General features: G+C 40.5%; 1 protein-coding gene across 7 annotated transcripts in view; it reads right to left on the bottom strand.

Annotated features, from left to right (window-relative positions):
* The window catches only part of SLC45A3 (solute carrier family 45 member 3), a 91,322-nt gene that overhangs the window by 14,808 nt on the left and 53,650 nt on the right, over positions 1 to 22,864 (bottom strand). For all 7 annotated transcript variants that reach the window (XM_077481208.1, XM_077481209.1, XM_077481210.1 and 4 more), the window contains one exon: positions 6,746 to 7,136. In XM_077481208.1, coding sequence (XP_077337334.1) covers positions 6,746 to 6,914 — 169 coding nt within the window. In that variant the 5' untranslated portion in view covers positions 6,915 to 7,136. The remainder of the gene's footprint in view (positions 1 to 6,745; positions 7,137 to 22,864) is intronic.

Raw genomic sequence — 22,864 nt, 5'->3', positions numbered from 1 at the left:
TTCCAGTATTTTTAGATTGTAAGCTCTAACAAGCAGGGCCCTCTGATTCCTCTTGTACCAAATTGTAACTGTAATGTCTGCCCTCATGTTGTAAAGCGCTGCGGAAACTGTTGGCGCTATATAAAACCTGTATAATAATAATAATAATATTTGGATCTATTTAGATTTCCACTGACTTATTTTCTTTAATATTTTTTATCACTATATGAATGCACATTGTCACTTTATTATTTGGCTATTAAGCACGTGTCTTTTTATATATTTTTCATCATATATTTTATACATTATTATTACCATGGTGTAGAGGATATATTTTTACCAGTTCAGTGGCTTTTTGCTTATACCTTTGATAGCGTAGTCTTTTCAATGTGATTTTAGTACTTTTACATTTTATTAGACATGTTTACCACTTGCAGCTGATTCAAAGAGGATTTATTGGTTTATTATTAGTGGAGGCTCACAGGACATTTGATATAATTAAAGCAAACAGAATATTGGCGTGCATTAAAAAAGGGATTAAGTCCAGGGATAAAGCGATAATTCTCCCACTCTACAAGACTCTGGTCCGGCCGCACCTAGAGTATGCTGTCCAGTTCTGTGCACTAGTCCTCAGAAAGGATGTACTGGAAATGGAGCGAGTACAAAGAAGGGCAACACAACTAATAAAGGGTCTGGAGCATATTAGTTATGAAGGCACTGAACTTGTTCTCTGGGAGAAGGGACACTTGAGAGGGGTTATGATTTAAATTTACAAATACCGTTCTGGTGACCCCACAATAGAGATAAAACTTTTTTTTGCGGAAGGGAGTTTAACAAGACACATGGTCACTCATTAAAAATAGAAGAAAAGATATTTAACCATAAACTACGTAGATGGTTAATTACTGTAAGAGCGGCCAGGATGTGAAATTCCCTTTCACAGGCGGTGGTCTCAGTGGCAGGGGCATCAATAGTTTCAAAAAATGATTAGATAAGCACCTGAATGACCAAAACATACAGGGATATACAATGTAATACTGACTTTTATAATCACACACATAGGTTGGACTTGATGGACTAGTATCTTTTTTCAACCTCACCTACTATGTAACTTGTGCGACCTGAAAGTCGCGCGAGTTTGCCACAATTGATACCATGACTTAGCCGCGACTTGAAGCAATGCCTGTGTAATCTTAAAGTCTGTGGACCTCAAGTTGCATCAAAATCAGACCAAAGTAATGCAGGGACTACTTTGAAGTCGCATATATATGAATGATACTCATTGGAAATCATGGGGTACGACTTGTCCTGCAACTTTGCAGTTGCATGACAAGTCGCGCAAGTGTGAAAGTGGCCTAAGTAATCCTCTTAAACAATATCTTAGAGTTGGTGACTGGGTACCAAGATAATGCAAATCTATTAAACACCTTCTTCAGCTCAGTGTATATGAAGGAAATTGGTAGCGCTTAAGTCCATATTGGGGATAGGATTGCCATAGCCTAAAATGAATCACAATGGCTCAAAATGTATATGTTACAGAAACAAACAAAATAAATGTTAATAAAGCACCTGGACCGCAGATGGCTTACACCGACGTGTCCTCTCAAAGGGTTGAGCTCTGTTATTTCAAAGCCATTGTTTCTCATTTTTGGAAACTCTTAAATGTTTGTCTTGGTACGACTAGATTGGTGCAAGGCCAACGTGGTGCCTATACAGTGTTTAATAAGGGATCAAAATATTCACCAAGTAACTACAGACTTGTTAGTTTAACTTCTAAAACCAGGAAGATATTTGAGAGTTTGATAAAAGACCACGTAGAAGAGTTTTCGCTAGAAAAACAATATAATAAGCCAGGGGTAGGCAACCTCTGGGAGGTGAAGATCTACCCGAACAGCATGAAAGATATCAAAAATCACCAGGGTTCTGCACCCTTTTTTTAAATAAGAAATTAAATAGCAAGGCCTAACTGAGACCCCTTTCACACTGAAGGTGCTTTTCAGATGTTTTAGCGCTAAATATAGTGCCTGAAAAGTGCCTCTCAAGCCTCCCCAGTGTGAAAGCACCCAGGCGGTGCACTTGGAGGATGGAAAAAAAAGTCCTGCAAGCAGCGTCTTTGGGGCAGTGCAGGAGCAGTGTATACAGCGCTCCTAAACCACCCCTGCCATTGAAATCAATGGGCAGCGCTGAGGAACCACCTGCAAAGAGATTCAGCAGCTGCGCTTTTCGGGGTGTTTTTAACCCCTTGTTAACCCCTTCTTTGGGGATAAAAGCACCAGCTCCTGCCCGCACAGAGCTAAAAACGAGTGTTGCTTTATCGCTACCATGGGACGGTTTCAGTGTGAAAGGGGTCTAAATAGTAAGGGAAATGTAGAAAATATAATAAACCAAACACCACTGTAAAAATATAAACTCGGCCTACTTTAAAAGTAGACAGTGTCAGTCAGTAGAGTAGTGGACAGTGTCAGTAGGGCAGTGGATGGTGTCAGGAGGGCATAGGACAATGTCAGTAGAGCAGTGAACAATGTCAGCAGATGGTGTTAATCAGGAGAGGAGTGGATGGTGTCAGGAATAGTGCTGTACAGAGCTTCCTGTTTATTTATTTTTCATTTTTGCATACACACGATCGGAATTTTCCAATAGAAAGTTTTTCCATCTGAAAAATTGAGAGCAAATTTTTGCTGGTGGAAATTCAGCCAGCTAAATTCCGATGGAGCGTACACACGGTCACATTTTCGGATGAGAGGCTCTCATCAGTCTTTTGCTGGCCGAAATTCTGATCGTGTGTATGCGGCATAAGTGTATTTGGTTAGTAGGGATGGGTTCAGACATGTTCAGATCTGAGCCCAAACCCACTTGAGCTATCCCACCAGGAATCATTGTATCTGGCCAATCATGAGTGTCTGAGGGCAGCATTCCCCATCCAGTATCCACATGCTGTTTATGAATGTGGCTCCTGGAGTGGGGAATGCCTCAGTCCCTTATGATTGGCAAGGTACAGATGACAACAAATAAAAGCAGAAAGTGCAGATTCAAGTATAGTACACTTCCATCGGCATCCTTCTCTTTTGTTTTATGTGCTCTTCTTCCAGATCTCTCAGAGGAGCTGTGGTGAAGGTGTTTAATCACTTCCCAACCAGCACATGACGATGTATGTGGGCAAAAAAATGTACTCGTATGTCCCTATGTAATAGCCACCTAGCGGGGGCATGAATGCCTCCAGCAGCGCTAACGGGTGCCCGCGGGTCCTGCAGACTCAATGTCCACCGGTGTCCTGCGATTGCGCTGAGGAGAGGCAGAACGGGGAAGTGCCTATGTAAACAAGGCATTGGGGGTTATTTACTAAAGGAAAACCCACTTTGCACTGCAAGTGCACTTGGAAATAAAGTCGCTGTAGATCCGAGGGGGACATGCAAGGAAAATAAAAAACAACATTTTAGCTTGCACATAATTGGATGATAAAATCAGCAGAGCTTCCACTCATTTCAGATCTATCCCTTAGATTTAGCGCGACTGCACTTCCAAGTGTACTTGCAGTGCAAAGTGGATTTAGATTTCGTAAATAACCCCCATTGACTTGTTCTGCCTAGCGACATGACAGAGATCCACTGCTCTCTGTCATTGGGAGCAGTGATCCATGTCATGTCCTAGGTAGCCCACCCCCCCCTACAGTTAGAACACACTGAGGGAACACAGTTAACCCCTTGATCGCCCCCTAGTGTTTAACCCCTTTCCTGCCAGTGACATTTATACAGTAATCAGTGGCTATTTTTAGCTCTGATCGCTGTATAAATGTCAATGGTCCCAAAATAGTGTCAAAAGTGTCAAAAGTATCCAATCTATCTGCTGCAATGTCGCAGTCCCAATAAAAAGATCATTGCCCTTAGTAGTAAAAAAAAAAAAATTAATAATAAAAATGCCATAAATCTATCCCCTATTTTGTAGACGCTATAATTTTTGCGCAAACCAATCAATATATGCTTTTTTGCAAAAAATATGTAGTAGAATATATATCGGCCTAAACTGAGTAAGAATTTTTATATATATATATATATATATATATTTGGGGATATTTATTAGAGCACATAGTGAAAAATATATATATTTTTTCCAAAATTGACGCTCTTTTTTTTTGTTGATAGCGCAAAAAAAACCCACAGAGGTGATCAAATACCACCAAAAGAAAGCTCTATTTGTAGGGAAAAATTACATCAATTTAGTTTAGGTACAATGACGCACAACTTCGCAATGGTCAGTTAAAGGGGGTAAATCCTTCCGGGGCTGAAGTGGTTAATGAATAATGTCAATTTAACCCTATCCATCCCAGATCAATGATTTTAGATGTCCAGCATCTTTCATTGATTTAGATGAGCTATTTTCCAGTTTTTAATCTACAAATTGTTCTTTTTTGAGTTATGCAAATTGATAGTGTGCTCGTGTTACAGTTTGCACATTCTAGTCACATCGTTAAGGTTAAGGTTGAAACAAAAAAAAAAAAACCAAGTCCATCCAGTTCAACCAAAAAATAAAATAAAAAAAAGAAGAAGAAGAAGAAAACTAGTAATCAGTCATTAGCCTAGCTCTACTGTCTGGATGGGTTGTGGAAATGCAAAATTGTTTTTACAGTAAAACATTTCCCACACGTGCATTTCATCCGTGTAACCAGTTTTTTAAGGTTCTTTTTCTAATTGCATTTTATGTAATGCATATCGGACAACTTTGTTACTTTGACCAAGGTGCAGAAGCTTACGTTTTTCAACATTCACTTTGTTTGCCTTTTTGGACATTTGTACATTTTATTATGCTTGCTTTATTTTGTGTTATCATTAAAAAGGGAACATTACTTTTTCATCTACCAAGAACTAGACTCAATAAACATCTCTACTTATTTTGTATCATACATTTTTTCCTAGTTCTTGCATTCTCGCTTCTATGTCAGGGTAGTATAAGGAACAGTATCAAATATATTTATGGATGACACTAGAATTTTTTTTATTTTAATAACATTTTACTGTTATTTTCTAAAATAATTTTTATAATGCTTTTATATTAAAGTGACATTAAAACCAAATAATTAAAAAACTGTCAATATATGCTGTATTACATTCTGTTCATACTTACTCAGGCACTAGAGGATTCTTTTTCTGTATGCTGAAAAAACCTGGTTGATCCTATCGTTTGCTGTCCCTCCCACCCATCTGTGTCCTTGCGACAGTCTGTGATTATGTACAGCAGCCGTTGCTACAGCTAATTTGCATGCACCCTTTCTTTAACATAAGTAAGGAAATGCCCTAACTCTATTTCACAATTGCCTAGCTGGGGACAGGGCCAAGCTAGAGCGGGTCACATGTCCTGTGAGGTCACCAGGCCCTCCAACCCAGATTGTGCAAAGTGTATTGGAACTGTTAGTCAAGGATTTTAACCATCGTAAGTCAATGGTGGGTGGATCTGTTCCTTGACTGACAGCTCCACTCTGCATTTGCATGGCCTGGGGCAGGGCCTGTTGATGTCAGAAGACATGTGACCCACTTTAGCTTAGCCCAACCCAAAGCTGGTCTGTGCTGCAGCAAAAAATAAAAATAAGACCCAAATTAAAAAAAAGAGAAAAAGGTACTTTTTGCTTTTATTCATAAAGCAGTTTGCATGTAATGAATGCCTGCTGGTGTGCCCTGTTGGTGTGATGCTGTAATAGTATCAGGATTTGGAATAATTTTATAGTAAATTCATAGTTTTATTAGACAATAAATTAAAACAAAGTTTTTTTTTGTAAATTTACTCCTCAGTTTATAAAACAACACATTAAGTTAAATCATTAATTATTGACAAGTAGTCAGTGAATCATTTGTTTAAAGTAGAAGACAGGCCTTCACAAACTCCCATCCATCAATATATCACTAAATTTGTAATTTGTACTGGTATTCAGCTACGCGTTATTTATATTTAGAAAACTCTTGTAAATAACTTTGAATCTATTAATTATTGTCACATGAGCACAGAAACCTTTGTTACTCTTCTTCCTGTCAGGGCAGTTGGCAGGATCTATTGATGCTGAGAGGCTAGGAGTAGCGGAAAGCAGCAAGTAATGTATCTGTTGGCCAACAACTCCTCTGCAAATTTGGACATGGTGACGTGACAATGTTACTCTATAGCAGTGATTCTCAACCAGGGTTCTGTGGAACCCTAGGGTTCCTCCAGAGGTTGCTAGGGGTTCCTTCAGCATTGGTCAATCTGTAAGGTGGTAATTCTTCCCAATGACCACAAGTGTAAGGACCATTCTTCCCACTGACCATCACCCTAATGTATCATGAGTTGTAGATTTCTCATTTTTAGCAAGGGTTCCCTGAGATTGGAGAACTATTTCAAGGGTTCCTCTGTGTTGAAAAGGTTGAGAAAGGCTGCTCTATAGGTAAATGGGGAGAAAGGAATTTGTAACATGCTACTGTGCAGACTCAGAATTTAACTAGAACTTACAAGTTTGGGATTTATAAGTATAATAAGGAAAGTTTAATCTTTAGGGAACTTTTGTATTTTACCTGGATTTCGAGTGTCAATGAATGTGGATTGCAACATCTGGATGTGTTTAATGTTTCATTTATATTACTTTGTAATTTCACTGTTTAATGTTATACCTAATGAGCAGTGAAATGAATTGGTTAAGAGTAAGAATGCAAAAATTGTTCTTCATCCACTTGTGATAACACATGTCCAAGGTGGGGTGTGACTTCACTCTACAATTACAAATTGTACATAGGTTATCTGGTTTACATACCTAGTACCATGGTCATGAATTTTTCCTCCACTCCAGCCTCAAGAAGCAATGGTGGCACAAAGGAGATCCCAGCTGCCAAACAAACTTCCAAACCACATGTTAGAGAGTTCACCAGAAGAAGTTGTGCTTGAGGACTCTTCAGGTAGTCCCTGAAACCAGCCCTCTGCATTATATCTTCTTCCGTGGGGAGTTTTTATATGTTAATTCTGATTAATGCCCCAAATACACATCTCGCAAGTCTTCTGCAGCTCTGTTCTTGCTGATATAAACCCATTTCTGATGCAGGAATCCACACATTAAAATATGGTTGTTCTTATGCAGTTTCCCATCCTGAGGTGAGACTTCTTTTCAAACCTTCACAAGCTTATATGCAATATATGTATATTATCACCTGAAAAAAAGAGTGAAAAACCTTATAAACTTAAATGTTCTGTATGTTTTTCACAAAAACAGAGATGCCAGCTTTTTAAATAATTCAATGCATATATCATGAGATAATCATTGTCCAACCATTGCCATCCCATGCCGAGTGAGTGACCCTGCAGTGTTCAATATGTAGCATGACCGATGTTTTGCACAGGTGCCATTCAGGGAACATTTTGCATTTTTTCAATGAATGCAAAGCAATCTCTGATTAGTTGGGGTGGAGATCATGATGTCACTGCCCTCACCTCCCCACTTCGTCTAATCAGAGGATGTTTTGCATTCATTGAGAAATGTACGCTCATGTAGACCAAGTGGAATCCAGTGTTCATGAAGCATCAGGGCAACTCATGACTCGGAAACTAGCACTGTTGTAGCAGTATCTACGACAATGATTTGCCGCTTCCACAGGGATCGGCCAGGTATGGACACATACAGTACATAATTACATAAGTTCAAGCTGGACCAATGTAATCATGCAAAAATATCTATACCTTAAATTCAGTTTTAAATACAAGCTGCAGGCTGCACTTTTGCCATTTATCTTCTTTAGTAAATCTTTATTGTTAAAATCAAACCAAAATCAATAGTGCAGTCCGCATCTCATACTTTGTGCTTCCCAGGAATGAGATGTGTATCTGTTGAACCTTGTACACCCACAGCTCGTCCATGAAACAGCCATCCCCACAGCCTGGGAGCAGTACCACTATTTGCTTATTTGGATTGGTTAAATGTCTATGCATGTCTATGGGTCCATGAAAACACTGCGGGCTCTGCAGCTACATTCTAGCTGATTAAGTCTAGGGAAAAACACATGTACAGAATACATTTCCAGACCAATTGCTGTTTTTTCTCCAATATAAATGCCTCTGCTAAAACCAGTGCCAAATTACCACATAGGCAGAGTAGGCATTGGCCTATGGACCCCACATTGTTTAAAGGCCCCACAACAACCAATCAAAATAGTATTGATTTGACCTTGAAATAAAATTACAATGAAGCTTTATTAAATTGTTTACAACAGATAGAAAAAATGAATCATCTCAAATAAACGAAAACGCTACATTAAAGGCTTTAGAGAAAATATTGTATTAATGTAAAGTACCCAATAACAACTTACAGTAATAAACCATACACATTGGGTTCACACTACAATTTGTCTCTTAAAAGATCATCTCCTTTCAGCTGTAAGTTTGTAAAAAAAAAAATTCATGCAACCTACATACGTGTAATGTACAGTAGTGATAGTCATCTCCAACTAGTGACTGACGTGCAAACTCCTTAGTTCAATGTTATTCCACTAGAGTGCGAGCCTGAGAAACCTCCTGAAACCTGTGAGGTGTCTCCAAGATTTTAACTGCCTAAGGCCTCCACAGAGTTTAATATGGCATTGACTCAAAGCATTGATGTCTGCTCAAACCATAAACATGCAAGTATAACCAAAAACAAAAACAAAAAATAACAAATTTACATTGATAATTTTTGGAGGCCAGAGCTGCTTCCAGCTGCTATAATAAATAACATTGTAGATTGTAAAACCAGGGAACATCTAATTGCCTTTGATGATCATAAAGAATATTTTATCCCATTAAAGAAAACTGCACCACACTTTTTAAGGGTTTTTTGCCTTTGTCTCAATAAACTATGAATTTAGAGTTCTGAGGATGCCAACAGTATTAATTACATTAGTGTATAGCATTTTGAACTGATAAATTGGTCACTGAGACCCACTTGTAAATTTTGTACCCTCCACCTAACAGCTGTGCTTTTTCTTCTTTTATAATAGCTTTTCTGGACATTTATACAATCAAAAATATATTTTCAGTTTTTCTATACATTTTTATTAAAAATCTGTGAGAACATTTATGACAAATTAAAGAGGATGTTTCCAGGATACAGTAATTGCAGAGCATCATGTAATTGTAATTAGAAATGAAGAGGGTGTGTTCCTACTCTGAATGTTCAACTATCTGTATATACTACGTACAGTAGTTGTTCAAATTACAGCTTATTCACAGTAGGGCACTCATCTGCACCACCTGCCGCCTGTATGCAGTAGATATGAAATATGTATAAGTAATATTTTGTTTAACAGAAAAACATATATATTCATATACAGTGGTGTGAAAAAGTGTTTGCCCCCTCCCTCATTTCCTGTTCCTTTGCATGTTTGTCACACTTAAGTGTTTCGGAACATCAAACCAACTTAAACAATAGTCAAGGACAACACAAGTAAACACAAAATGCAATTTGTAAATGAAGGTGTTTATTATTAAAGGTGAAAAAAAATCCAAACCATCATGGCCCTGTGTGAAAAAGTGATTGCCCCCTAAACCTAATAACTGGTTGGGCCACCCTTAGCAGCAACAACTGCAACCAAGCGTTTGCGATAACGTGCAATGAGGCTTTTACAGCGTCCTGGAGGAATTTTGGCCCACTCATCTTTGCAGAATTGTCCTAATTCAGTTACATTAGAGGGTTTTCGAGCATGAACGGCCTTTTTAAGGTCATACCACAACATCTCAATAGGATTCAGGTCAGGACTTTGGCTAGGCCACTCCAAAGTCTTCATTTTGTTTTTCTTCAGCCATTCGGTGGTGGACTTGCTGGTGTGTTTAGGATCATTGTCCTGCTGCAGAACCCAAGTTCGTTTCAGCTTGAGTACACGAACAGATGGTCGGACATTCTCCTTCAGGATCTCTTGGTAGACAGCAGAATTCATAGTTCCTTTTATCACGGCAAGTCTTCCAGGTCCTGAAGCAGCAAAACAGCCCCAGACCATCACACTACCACCACCATATTTTACTCTTGGTATAATGTTCTTTTTATGAAATGCAGTGTTCCTTCTACGCTAGATATACTTGGACACACACCTTCCAAAGAGTTCCACTTTTGTCTCATCGGTCCACAGAATGTTGTCCCAAAAGTCTTGGGGATCATCAAGATGTGTTGTAGAGAAATTGAGACGAGCTTTGATGTTCTTTTTGCTCAGCAGTGGTTTTCTCCTTGGAACTCTGCCATGCAGGCCATTTTTGCCCAGTCTTTTCCTGATGGTGGAGGCATGAACGCTGACCTTAACTGAGGCAAGTGAGGCCTGCAGTTCCTTGGACGTTGTTGTGGGGTCTTTTGTGACCTCTTGGATGAGTCGTCGCTGCGCTCTTGGGGTAATTTTGGGTGGCCGGCCACTCCTGGGAAGGTTCACCACTGTTCCATGTCTTCGCCATTTGTGGATAATGGCTCTCACTGTGGTTCGCTGGATTCCCAAAGCTTTGGAAATGGCTTTATAACCCTTTCCAGACTGATAGATCTCAATTACTTTCTTTCTCAATTGTTCCTGAATTTCTTTGGGTCTCGGCATGATGTGTAGCTTTTAAGGATCTTCTGGTGGACCTTACTGTGTCAAGCAGCTCCTATTTAAGTGATGCCTTGATTATGAACAGGTGTGGCAATAATCAGGCCTGGGTGTGGCTAGAGAAATTGAACTCAGGTGTGGACAACCACAGTTATAGTATGTTTTAACAAGGGGGGCAATCACTTTTTCACACAGGGCCATGATGGTTTGGATTTTTTTTCACCTTTAATAATAAACACCTTCATTTACAAATTGCATTTTGTGTTTACTTGTTTTGTCCTTGACTATTGTTTAAATTGGTTTGATGTTCCGAAACACTTAAGTGTGACAAACATGCAAAGGAACAGGAAATGAGGAAGGGGGCAAACACTTTTTCACACCACTGTACACGGTGCCTTTAAAAGTATTCATACCCCTTGACATTTTCCACATTTTTTGCACAATTATAATTGTGAAGTAAAAAGGTAAATGATAAATAGTTTTCAATTTTTTTTTTTACAAATAAATATCTGAAAAGTGTGGCGTGCATTTGTATTCAGCCCCCTTTACTCTGATACCCCTAACTAACATCTAGTGGAACCAATTGCCTTCAGAAGTCACTTAATTAGTAGAGTCCAACTGTGTGTAATTTGATCTAAGTATAAATACAGCTGTTCTGCAAAGCTGTTCTTTAAGCAAACCACAAAGGTTTGTTAACCTCGCTGAAAGCGGTACAATTATTTTGCATGGAAATTTGGCATTTTATATTGTAGTCCTGTAATTCTTAGAAATAACTCACTTAAATCCGTCCAAACAAGAGTCTAGTAGACATCCCGGGTATGATAAAGTTTGAAATACGAAATCATAAATATATATATATATATATATATATATATATATATATATATATATATATATATATATATATATAAAATAAATAACTGTAAATAATTATAACAAATAATAATAAAAATTATTCAATAATGTAATCAAATCAAAAACAGAAATTTGCTCAGTTGCAGAATTGCCGCTGTCATTACTTTTAGTGTTTAATGATGAATTTCCCCACAAATCACTATCGTTCAATTCTGCAAGTGATTCTAATTTACTATTTCTGTTTTCTAGCTGGTCTAAAAGCACTTTTGACGTAAACTGACATTTATTGGTTGCTATGGACAATCTCCAGTTTCCTGGCATAAAGAATGGTATTTATAATATAAAACTGCATGCAGGACACTGGGCAGACCACTAGGGACAAAGGGGATGTGTAATTATTTGGTACAGTACTGTAATCTGTAAGATTACAGTATACTGTATCTATACTGTGTTTTTTACTTTTTCGATTTGGTGCCAAACTCCGTTCCCGTGCGTCGCAGCGCTCACAGGGAATGGAGCTCGGCACTGTGACAGATCGAACAAGACACGGTGGCTCACAGATCACAGCAGGGAGACATTGCAGGATCCAGGGGACAAGGTAAGTAACCTCTACATGGATCCTGCGATGCGATCCCAAGTCTGGCTTGGGGTTACCGCTTTTGGTACTGAAATCTTACCCCAAGCCAGACTCGGGAATACTGCCATGGAGGTTAAAGAACTTTAGTGAACAAACAGCATCATGAATGCCAAGAAACACACCAGGCAGATCAGGGATAAAGTTGTGGAGAAGTTTAAAGCAGGGTTTGGTTATAAAAAAAAAAATATCCCAAGCTTTGAACAGCTTATGAAGCACTGCTCAATCCATCATCTGAAAATGGAAGGAATATGGCATGACTGCAAACCTACCAAGTCATGGCTGTCCACCTAAACTGACAGGCTGGGCAAGGAGAGCATTAATCAGAGAAGCAGCCAAGAGGCCCATGGTAACTTTGAAGAAGCTGCAGCGATCCACATTTCAGGTGGGAGAATCTGTCCACAGGACAACTATTAGTTGTGCACTCCACAAATCTGACCTGTATGGAAGAGTGGCAAGAAGAAATCCATTGTTGAAAGAAAGCCATAAGAAGTCCTGTTTGCCGTTTGCAAGAAGCCATGCAGCGGACGCAGAAAACATGTGGAAGAAGGTGCTCTGGTCAGATGAGAACAAAATTTAACTTTTTGGCATAAAAGCAAAACGCTACGCTATCATTGGCACCTTCAAGATCGATAGTCACATGCCACCAAAATGATTTGATACTTCTCATTATTGTTATACAATATCTTGTCTGTAGTGTATTGAGCTTACCAACCAAAATGTTATGTTTGCAAAGGGCGGCTTTTCCATTATCTCTGCATTTGGATCCACATACACTGTATGTGTGAACCTGAGGACAGTGTTAAGTCCATCTCAAAGCCATCTTATAGCAGGTGATTCAGAAGTATGTGTACAGCTAAAATTTACATCCTACAGGCCAGACATAGCACAACTAAGACATGAAACACAGGGACAGGGATCACACAAGATCAGTCTAGTTTACTGTTCAGTACAGTATCACCACAACTTAAAAATCTTTTTTTTACACCCAGGGAACCCAGTGCATGTATCATTCTGATATAAGTTGTCATAGCTGAGCCAGCATGGTCAACAGCTTGCTCCCTCTCCCTCCCAACTCTGCTTGACCACACTGTTATCATGAAGATGAATAGATAATTAAGTGACATCGCTCGTCTCTGGCAGAAGGCTCCAATGGAGAGGGCACTGTCATTCACTATAGCAGGGTGGAGGGAGCCTGTCCACATAGGTATCAGAAGGGGTGACATCAGAGCTGGGGGATGGATGTCCACATGAGTGTGCAGCTGGTGGGTAAGATGTAGTGGGACATTGTTGACTCCGGGAGGTTCGGTGGGCGCATACAGTACCTGGTACATTGGAAAGGGTACGGTCCGGAGGAAGGCTCTTGGGTCTCATCCTCAGACGTACATGCTCCTTTCCTCCTCCTTGATTTCCATAGATGTTTTCCCCTCCAGCCTGGTGGTCCTCCGAGGGGGAGGGGTTATTGAGGAGAGAGTACTGTCAGGGCTGGGCTCAGCCCTTCCTTCTCAAATCTGGCCGCTTTGCCAGTGAATCACCTGCTGATGATATCCTGCTCATCAGTCTTGCCTACTTAAGCCGTCCAGTCCAGATAATCTCTGCCTTCGCCTTGGTCACATCTCTAGAGACGCTCTCCTGTGTTCCTGTTAAGACTTGCTTGGCTGACATTCCTTCTGGCTCCAGATCCTGCTTGTTTTCTACTACACTCATCTCTGGCTCCCTGATGTTTTGGCTTGTCTGACTATTTGTTCCAGTTCCTGAACTCTGGCTATGTTTTGAGTATGTTTACTCTGTTTACCTTTTTTTATTATTATTAAACAACTGTACTTCTGTCTTAGTTTGATTCATGGTTTCTGACAGTTGGTTTGGTAAATAGGCCTTGTTCGTCTGGTCATAGATGCTCCCTGGCCCCTTATTCTACATACAGCCCTGTTGTCATCCCTATGTTGACTTTTTCTCAGATAGCCCTGCCTTACTAGCATCTATATTTGGTCTTGCATAAGAACAAGCTGTGCTTTGCCTAAAGTCCTTTTTCTTTCCTAAGATGATGTTCTCTTTTCACCAAAATTAAGATATTGTCCTGCCATCATGCTATCCCAAATCAGTTGCTTTTAGGAGATAGCTTTAGCTTTTATGGGCTGATCATGAAAAATCTAACCATGTATGGGTAGCTTTATAATGCTGTGACAGACTTCCTGCATGTTTGTAAGATATGGAACAGAGGGATGACCTGGGTCACTGTGTACACAAAGCCTCCAATCAATGGACAGCTTCATATAAAGAAAGTGGTTAGGAAGATGATTAGATGATGTGACAGAACAGCTTGGCACAAAGATTAGGTGCTTCCTTCTGCCAAACAGCACCTCCTGCCTCCAAACCGTTCCGAGCAGACTGAGAGCTAGTACCTGCCATTTTTTATCTCAAACGTCACACACGGACAAGATGAAAGGTAAAATTCAAAGGAATTACTGTTTATTGTAACTCAGACACTACTTTATACCAAACAGGAAGACATTCCCCCCTCTTAAGGATATTATTATGACAATGCAAACATCAAACACCAATCCAATTAACAACTAACTATGATCTTAATTAAATAGTACATTAGTTTGTTGATTAAATTAAGTTAATCAACAAACATGTAACATCCCACAATAATTTGGTAACAAGTTAAAGTGGTCACCAGATTAATCTCATCTCCAAGAGATGATCAGACAGACAGAAACAATAGAACAATGGGAATACATACCGAGGAGGCACATAATTGTGAAATGATACACTGGGACAAAGACACATCAGGTGACCTCAAGAAGCAGGTTGCTTTGAGCTGATGACATCTGATCTAAGTCTCACAGTCTGAACTTGTTGGTAATGGGGCATCTAGGCCCTAAATATGGATCCTGACCCTAGATTCCCAGAGTATGTGTGTTTTGGGGAGACGTGGACTTAAATCAGAAAAAATACCACTCCAAGGGTCCCCCAGGCACACACCTCCCAAGGAGTAGTGTTCCTTTAAAAGCCAGGGTGCAAAGTCCATAGGCAAGAGGCCACCCTGCAGTCCCCTCAAAAAGCTCCATGTCCTGGCTGGGTCTGTCACAGAGGGTAACTAGCTGGCATTTAGATTTTTTTAAACCAATCTACAGGGCCTAGGTAAACTATGACACACCAGCTGTTTACAAAGTGCAGGTTCCAGAAATCAGAACCTAATGTGACACCCTGACCCTGTGACTTGTAGGTCTACAATATGTCAGTATGTCAAAGAAAAACCCAAAAGCCGCAAAAGGATTTATTTATGGTGTTTAATTGGGGTGACATGTTCCAAAGCACATAAAAAGCACACTGGCCCTCTCCCAAGGCAAGCTTACACTTTAATGTCCCTTAAACGGAAGTTTATTTACCTATAAAAATGTTATGGAAACAAGTTAGGACATCTGCACAGCCAGAGTAATATCAAATTCCATTGTGGATAGTGTGAATAGTGGATACTGAGGGCTGGGGGCATGTCTGAGGAGCCAGAAGAAGCAAGCTGGTTGACAGAACCTTCAACTCATCCACAGCCACAACAGGCATATCACAGTATTAAGTAGAACGGTCAGTGTTAAATTATGTTTTTTACATTTTTTTTATGTCCTATGTGTTTGCATTGTAATTGGTATTTACTGTATGTATTCTTTGCAAGTGTTGTTGGGGTTGCCGCACTTTAAATAAACATTCTCAACCTACAATGGCTTGTTGGACGCACAGCAAAAAAAGGTGTCCGTAGAAAATGTTTAAAGATATTACCAACTATGGCATTTTAAATTCTACTAAGCAATTCTCAGCTAAGCAAGCAGGGGCAGTGCAGGATAAAGGCACTGCAAGAACTAACTCAAGCAGAGAATTTACAGTGAGTACTTAAAACTTAGTTACATTCAAACTATACTAGGGTGCAAAGGGTTTTAGCAAGTCTTTGTATGCTCTTTCTATTTGATTAGTGCTACAGAGGACTTTTATTAAAGCAGAACTTGAGTGTAAAAGCTGTGAAGCCTGTTTTATTTAGTTGTCTGTATCCACACCAGGGTGATTTCCACTGCTACCTCTGCCACAGAAGCAACAGAGATTCAGTGGAAGTTTCATGTGTGGCAAAATCACTGATTTGACAATTGTTACTGCAAGAGGAAATCTCCCAGTGACCACTAAAAATTATGACAATAGTCACTATGGCAAATATTGAGGGTGGATACTTCCAAAGACAGAAAATAAAAACTTGGCAGAAGTTTTAAACTTACATTCTAATCAGAACTAGGAAAAAAACATTTTTTCTGGATCTCAATTTTAAAACTGAGCTGCACATGGTATATATTCATAAACAAAAGTTCAGATTGGCTCCATTTACATTGATCCTGAGCCATTAACGTGAATAAAGTCTGTTCTTTGCCTGTTTTTTTATTATTTCCATTCCTTTTCAACGTATTTCTAACCTGCTTGCAGCAAAGTGAACTGCCTCCTAGTGGTGATCCTCCGGACGACAACCATACAAGTAATGCAATATTAAAGAAAGGAAGGGATTCTGGCACTCAAGTTTTTGTAATGTCTTTTATAATGGTGCAATACAAGCTTAAATGGCTCATTAAAATCAGTCACTATTTATTTACAGGTGAGAAGGCAGCCATCCTCAGAGGGTGTCCATAACCTCAGTATACAAGCAAAAAAAGACAGGAAGGGGGTTTTTTGAAGGCACCAACTCCAGTAGTTCTATTACATAAATATATATTGTTTTTTTAACTTACTGGTTTGCAGGTTCATAAAGTGGTGATGTCCATCAAAGGTTAAAAAATCCTGGCATGTGTTGGTGATAGGGTGCAGGCTCCGCTGGCAGTCCTTTTGCTGTAAGGAGTGGTGTGGGGAGCTCCACGCTAACCCTAGTCCCTGTTGAACATGGTGTGGAGCTTCCCACACCATGTACAACAGGGACTAGCTGCTAAAACAACCAGGACTAACATCCTTACAGCAAAAGGACTGGCAGCGGAGCACACTCCAGGATTTTTTAACCTTTGATGGACATCACCTCTTTATGAACCTGCAAACCAGTAAGTTAAAAAAAACAATATATATTTATGTAATAGAACTACTGGAGTTGGCGCCTCCAAAAACCCCCTTCCTGTCATAAAAGTAATGCAGTTTAGTGCCAGAAGATGTTTACTAATGCTTTCAAATTGTCTATACAGGTAATATCAATGATCAACAATTCAGCAGTTGACATATATTTGCTGTAAAATATTTCTGTCCATGCAAGCTCCAATAGTAGTCAGAATCTTTTGGACCAAGGAGCAGTTTGACTGTATATGTGTATCATTAAAGTGACACTAACTCTGGTTAAAAAAAATGTATTAACGTATGTATTTTTAACTAAAAAAGTACCTTCTATTGCTCTAAGCCTATTTCCAATTTCTTTTTTTTTAACAAGCATTGCTGATAGAGTAGCTACAGGCCTGACTTACCAGGAGGTTGATTTTGCTAAACGCAGATTCAAAATGTTTAAGTTTGGGCTGAGGGTTCATTTAGGCTTTAATACTAAGGATACTCATGGTTATCAGGCCATTAGTATTTTTAGAAACAGATCATCAATGGTAGCCTCTTCATTTGTCCCAGCACAGACTTACTTTGAAGTGATTTCCTTTTGAAGCAAATTAATGTTTATTCTTCTAGTATACAAAATAAATTCTCTCGCTGAAGTATCTTACACCAATTTACATATTTCTAACTAAAAATCAACTTATAGAAAAATAAGCACAAAATTACTTTCCTCCTCCCTGGTTATGATTAAATTTACAATAATCCTAAAAACAATTCCAGCTTGTCAGCTGCTGGAGCTTGAGGGTGACCTTTGCTGTCCTACTGTGGCATCAGGTAACTTATATGGACATTTCTCCTGATATCTGGCTAAACTGCATTGTTATGGCAACATAATCTTTATTTCTACATTTATATTCAATTGGACTCAAGTGAGGGTAAAGTATAATGGCTTCAATTGACATGTCTAGCTTACATGGATTTCGTTTGTTTCGAGTGGGTGAGTCCCACTTTTCCTTGCTGGCTCGATTTCCTTTTGTTCCTTGATAGTTACTAGGTGACTCCGGATGTCATTACTCTGGTGCACTAATTGTGTTCAGTTGTATGATTACCTCTTACATTGCAAATAAATGCTAGTGATCTCCTTATATGCATACCTATATTATGGAAATATGGCACTATATTATTGTGGTTTCCAATTTTTTGTAGTTACCCAAGTTTTATAGCTGATTGTTACCGCATCACAATTAGGCGCCCTTGTATTGTGCCTTTTTAAACTACATTTCAAGTAAGATTATGAGGCTAGGTTAGCCCTTGAATGGACATACTGGTGGGTTGTCCAATTAACTTTTGCTATACTGAAAGTCAACTTATGTATTGTACTTTTTATTTTAGCTTGGCCCTTTTGTTCCCCCTGTGGCCGCACAGTGCCCACCCTCCCTCGGAGGTGCGGACGAATTTGGTGACTCTCATTGGTGATTTACTGGGTAAGCTTGAAGTGGACTGGACAGAGTGAATAATTAGCTAAAATATATATCAAATAATTTGTATGTATTGTTCATTTGATTTTCTTACATTTACTTATAATTTGGTCTCCATTATTGTCCGTTGACTAGTGGTAGTCCGCTTATCCCCTAAAGAAGCCAATCTTGGCGAAACATGTTGGGATCAAACATCATCTTATGACCATCCACACCATGGAAACCAATGATGAATGATGTGCTATATGTATATCTTTTATTGAACCATTTTATTTTAAACCTTTTTGTGAATAAACTTTATATGTTTTATACTTAAGTGGTTGTTCACTATTTTTGGCCCTTCTATAATCCCACAAATTTCTCTGTTGTCCCATGTGTACTATTAATAGTTCCTTACTGTTCAGAAGTGAACATGGAAAACATTTTAGTGGAACTGTATTTGCCGTTTATTGCATGAAAGCTCTCTTAAAGGAACAGTTGTGTCGCCCTTGTTCTCTTGTCCACTACAGCCTTGATTGTATAGGTTCCATCCTTTGGAAACCACAGCTGATAAAGTGATAATGTAAATGAAAATCAACTGATTTGGTATAAAAAAAAAATACTTTTTTTGTATACCTTCCTAAGAATTATGATAGAAGATTATTTAACTGGATAATTCTGTTAATTCTCTACTGAGGATATGCAACCGCTTGGGGAATGGTTACATATTTATTCTTATCAGACATAAGATTGTTCCACTGGTAGGCATTTGAGAAAAAAAGATATTTCAGGGGAAAAAACTGAAAATGTATTATCAAATACTTACTAATCTTCCTTTCCTGATGGACTCCATGGCAGACTATGTGTGGGTTAACCCTGCCTCCTCTAAAATGCTATAGGACTCCACTCCCATAAATCTGAGCTCACTACCAGAGACTGTGTTCCGTAATTAGCCAACTCTTGACCAATGGGTTTGAACTCCGCCTGCCATGGAGTCCATCAGGAAAGGAAATTTACGGTAAATATATGATAATAATAATAATAATGATTTAATTGACCCATCAACCGACAGGATTCTTAAACCAGAGTTCACAGAAGATAGAAAGCAGGTTCTATGCAATACTGTGACAAAGGTATTAATGGAGGCCCACAAGGCCGCTTTGTAGATGACATCAGAAGCCACATGCTGGGCTGCTGCCCATTAAGCCTCCATACCCCTGGTGGAATGAGCTGTCACCACCTCTGGAGGAGCCAAGCCCTTTAGCCCTATAAAGCTGCTGGATGGATTGGACAATCCGGGCCGCTATCAATCTGGTCGAAGCTTACTTCCCTTGTATTTGTCAGAGTGCAGTATAAACAGAGAGTCAGAAAGTCTAAAGGAGGAAGTAACTTGCAGGTACTCCTACAGCATTTCCCCTACCTCCAGAGGGTGAAACTCAATGGAGCCTGGGGACCTGAATGTAGGTAAAATAATTTCTTGGAACTCATGGAACAATGATGTAACTTTTCGGGCTTAAGCCGAGCATAGGAATAAGGACTATCCGGTCCTGGAAGAAAGTCAGAAATGGTTCTTTATGGCCTAAGGACCCGATCTCAGAGACCCCCTTTGGCCAAAGTAATGCCAACTAGAAAGGTGACTTTGCAGAAAGGTCTTTAATAGAAAGCAGAGCGGATCCTGCGGTACTGAATCCAGACAGTGAGTCAAGGAAAAGAGGAAGATGCCACATGGGGAATCTTGGCCTTCATTGGGGCCTGAGTCTTGCCGCCCCATGGAAGAACTGCCGGATTAAAGGATGAACATCCCAGGACATTCTGGAGAAGGCCGACAGGGTTGAAACTTAAACCCTGAGGGGACTGATGGAAAGAGACAGACCAAGGCCGGATAGAAGGAAGCTGAGGATATCTTGGATTTCTAGACCTCTAAACGATCTACCCGTAGGATGCGAATTCAACGAGCTTGGACCAAATTCTCCCATACACCTTAATCATGCTTGCCTTTCTCAAGCTCATGAGGGTGGAAATTACTCTTGACGCATAACCAAGAGTATTTAGCCCTCCCTCTCAAGAACCAGACTATCGGTCTCAGTAATGTAGATGGAGTTCAGGGCTGCTCCCTGAGAAAAAAGGCCTGGTCTGAAAGGAAGAGGAACCGGGTCCCGGAAGCTGAGCTGGGTCAAAAGGGGAAACCATGGACTGTTCGGCCAGTAAGGTGCCACCGCCACACCCTCGACCGATTGAAGCCTCTGAAAAAAACGGAAGACGATCGGTAACGGGGAAAGGCATATGCCCTACTAGAAACTCCACGATCTGTCCGGGCATCTATTCCTAAGGCCTGGATGCAACGACCCCAGTCTTCCTAATCTCAAAGTTGTAGAGGAAATGTAAATAGGTCCCAAGGCCAAGATCCACTCGAATGTCTCCACAAGAAGGGAATACTCATTGTTGTCTAACTGTGTGTGAGACAGGAGGTCCGCTTGGATGATCTGGACTCCAGGAATGAAGAATGCCGAGATACTGGCCAGGTTTTTCAGGGCCCATGCCATAATGGGCTTTATTTTATTTTTTTAGGGGCAAGGTGGAGGTCCAAGTGCCCCCTTGTCTCTACACAAAGGAGACTGATGTGGCATTGTTCATTCTCAGAAGAACTGGTTTCCCTTTTTAGGAGATGACCGAAGGCTTGAAGGTCACACCAAGCTGCTCGTAGGTCCAGGATATTCAGAGCCCGGGTTGTGAGGTTGCTCAGATCAGCAGAGGGCTCCCCATCCAGCGCCGCTGGTATCGGCCATGACCGTGACCCATAAAATGGGGGCGAGGGAGTGGTCTGTGAGCAGATTCTTGCGCTGAAGCCACCAGAAGAGCCTGTTCTTCATCACTGCTGTTATATGAAATGGATTGGTCGTTGTCTCCACTGCTGGAGAAAATCTACCTGGAAAGGGCGTAGCCTCCACAGAGACCATTTGACCCTGGGGGGCATAGATACCATTGAGCCAATAATTTTTAGGCACTTGTGAGGCCGTCAGGCATGAGGAGCTCAGAGCCTGTGATATTCTTCCTCGTATGACTGGGAGAGAGATGGTACTTTCCATAGAGTTGAGCTAGGCCCCCCAGGTATACCAGGCGCTGAACTGGATCCAGGTGGCTTTTCTCTCAGTTTAGAAGCCAATCAAATTCGAGCAGTGTGATGATAACCTGCTTTCTGTGAAACAACAGCTGCTTTGTCTTGGGACAGTAGCAGGAGGTCGTCAGGATAGTGGTACAAGCGTATCCCTTTTGTTCTGATGAAGGCCACCATGGCCAGAAGAACTTTCAAAAAGACTCGGGGTGAGGATGTCAGCCTGAAAGGGAGGCAGGGGAAGTGTAGATGTTCTTGCCCGACAATGAACCAGAGATTTGAAAAATTTTCCTGCTATAAGCATGTGGAAATAGCCATCCTTTAAGTCGATTGAAATTAGCCTGGCTGCACTGCTTATTGGATGGCAGAGTTTTCATTTTGAATCTCTCGTGTTTTCCAAACCTGATTAGGTAGGTTATGTCTATCACAGGACACCATAAACCATTTTCCTTTAGCAACAATAAGAGAAGGGAGTACACCCCTTGGAATTCTTCCCCCTTTAGGATAGGCACCCTGGCTCCCTGTGCCATCAGTGAATCTGCATAGGACAGTGACACCTGCTTCTTTTCTTCTGATCGTGGTAGCAGAGTAGAAGCAAAATCGGGGGGGGGGGGGGGGAGAACTGGTGAAGAACCATGCGTGGCCTGAAGAGACCGTCTTGATGGTGCAGTAATCCCAGATTTAGGCCACCCAGACGTGCCGGAAGAGAAGCAGACACGCCCCCATTCGACACGCCTGATGGGACCAATCTCACAACGACTTTAGCTGACTTGCGTCCGCTGGACGCCTGGCTCCTATCGGGTTTTGGAAGGATGTCTGACTTCTGTTCCAATTATTTCTGAAACTTGGCCAGGTCTATAAAATCATTCTTCTCTTGACCGCTCGGTACTGTATCTTCTTTGCTGGAGCCTCTTCTGGCCAAGCCCACCCTGGAGCAAGAAGCCCAACCTCCAACCCGTGGCACAGACTATGGAGCTAACCAGCCCTTCACCAACAAAAAGGGCCCTAAAAGGGGAATCCTACACCAGGCTCGCTTAGGTATAAGATCAATACCCACCTAGCTGTAATCGAAGACAGCACAGTTTGGGCCAACAGGCAGATCAGGTCGACAGAAGCTTCCTCCAGGAAGACCACTGCCAGCTTCAAAAGGTCTTGATCTATTCTCTTAAGCTCATCTTCAAAGGATACAGAGTCTTCTAAAGGAAGTGTGGAATGTTTAGCTAATCGCATTAAT

The sequence above is a fragment of the Lithobates pipiens genome, unplaced genomic scaffold, assembly GCF_037356315.1.
Source record: "Lithobates pipiens isolate NorthernLeopardFrog02 unplaced genomic scaffold, aLitPip1_a1.2 Scaffold_16, whole genome shotgun sequence".
Taxonomy (NCBI): domain Eukaryota; kingdom Metazoa; phylum Chordata; class Amphibia; order Anura; family Ranidae; genus Lithobates; species Lithobates pipiens.
This window is presented reverse-complemented; position numbering and strand designations above follow the sequence as displayed.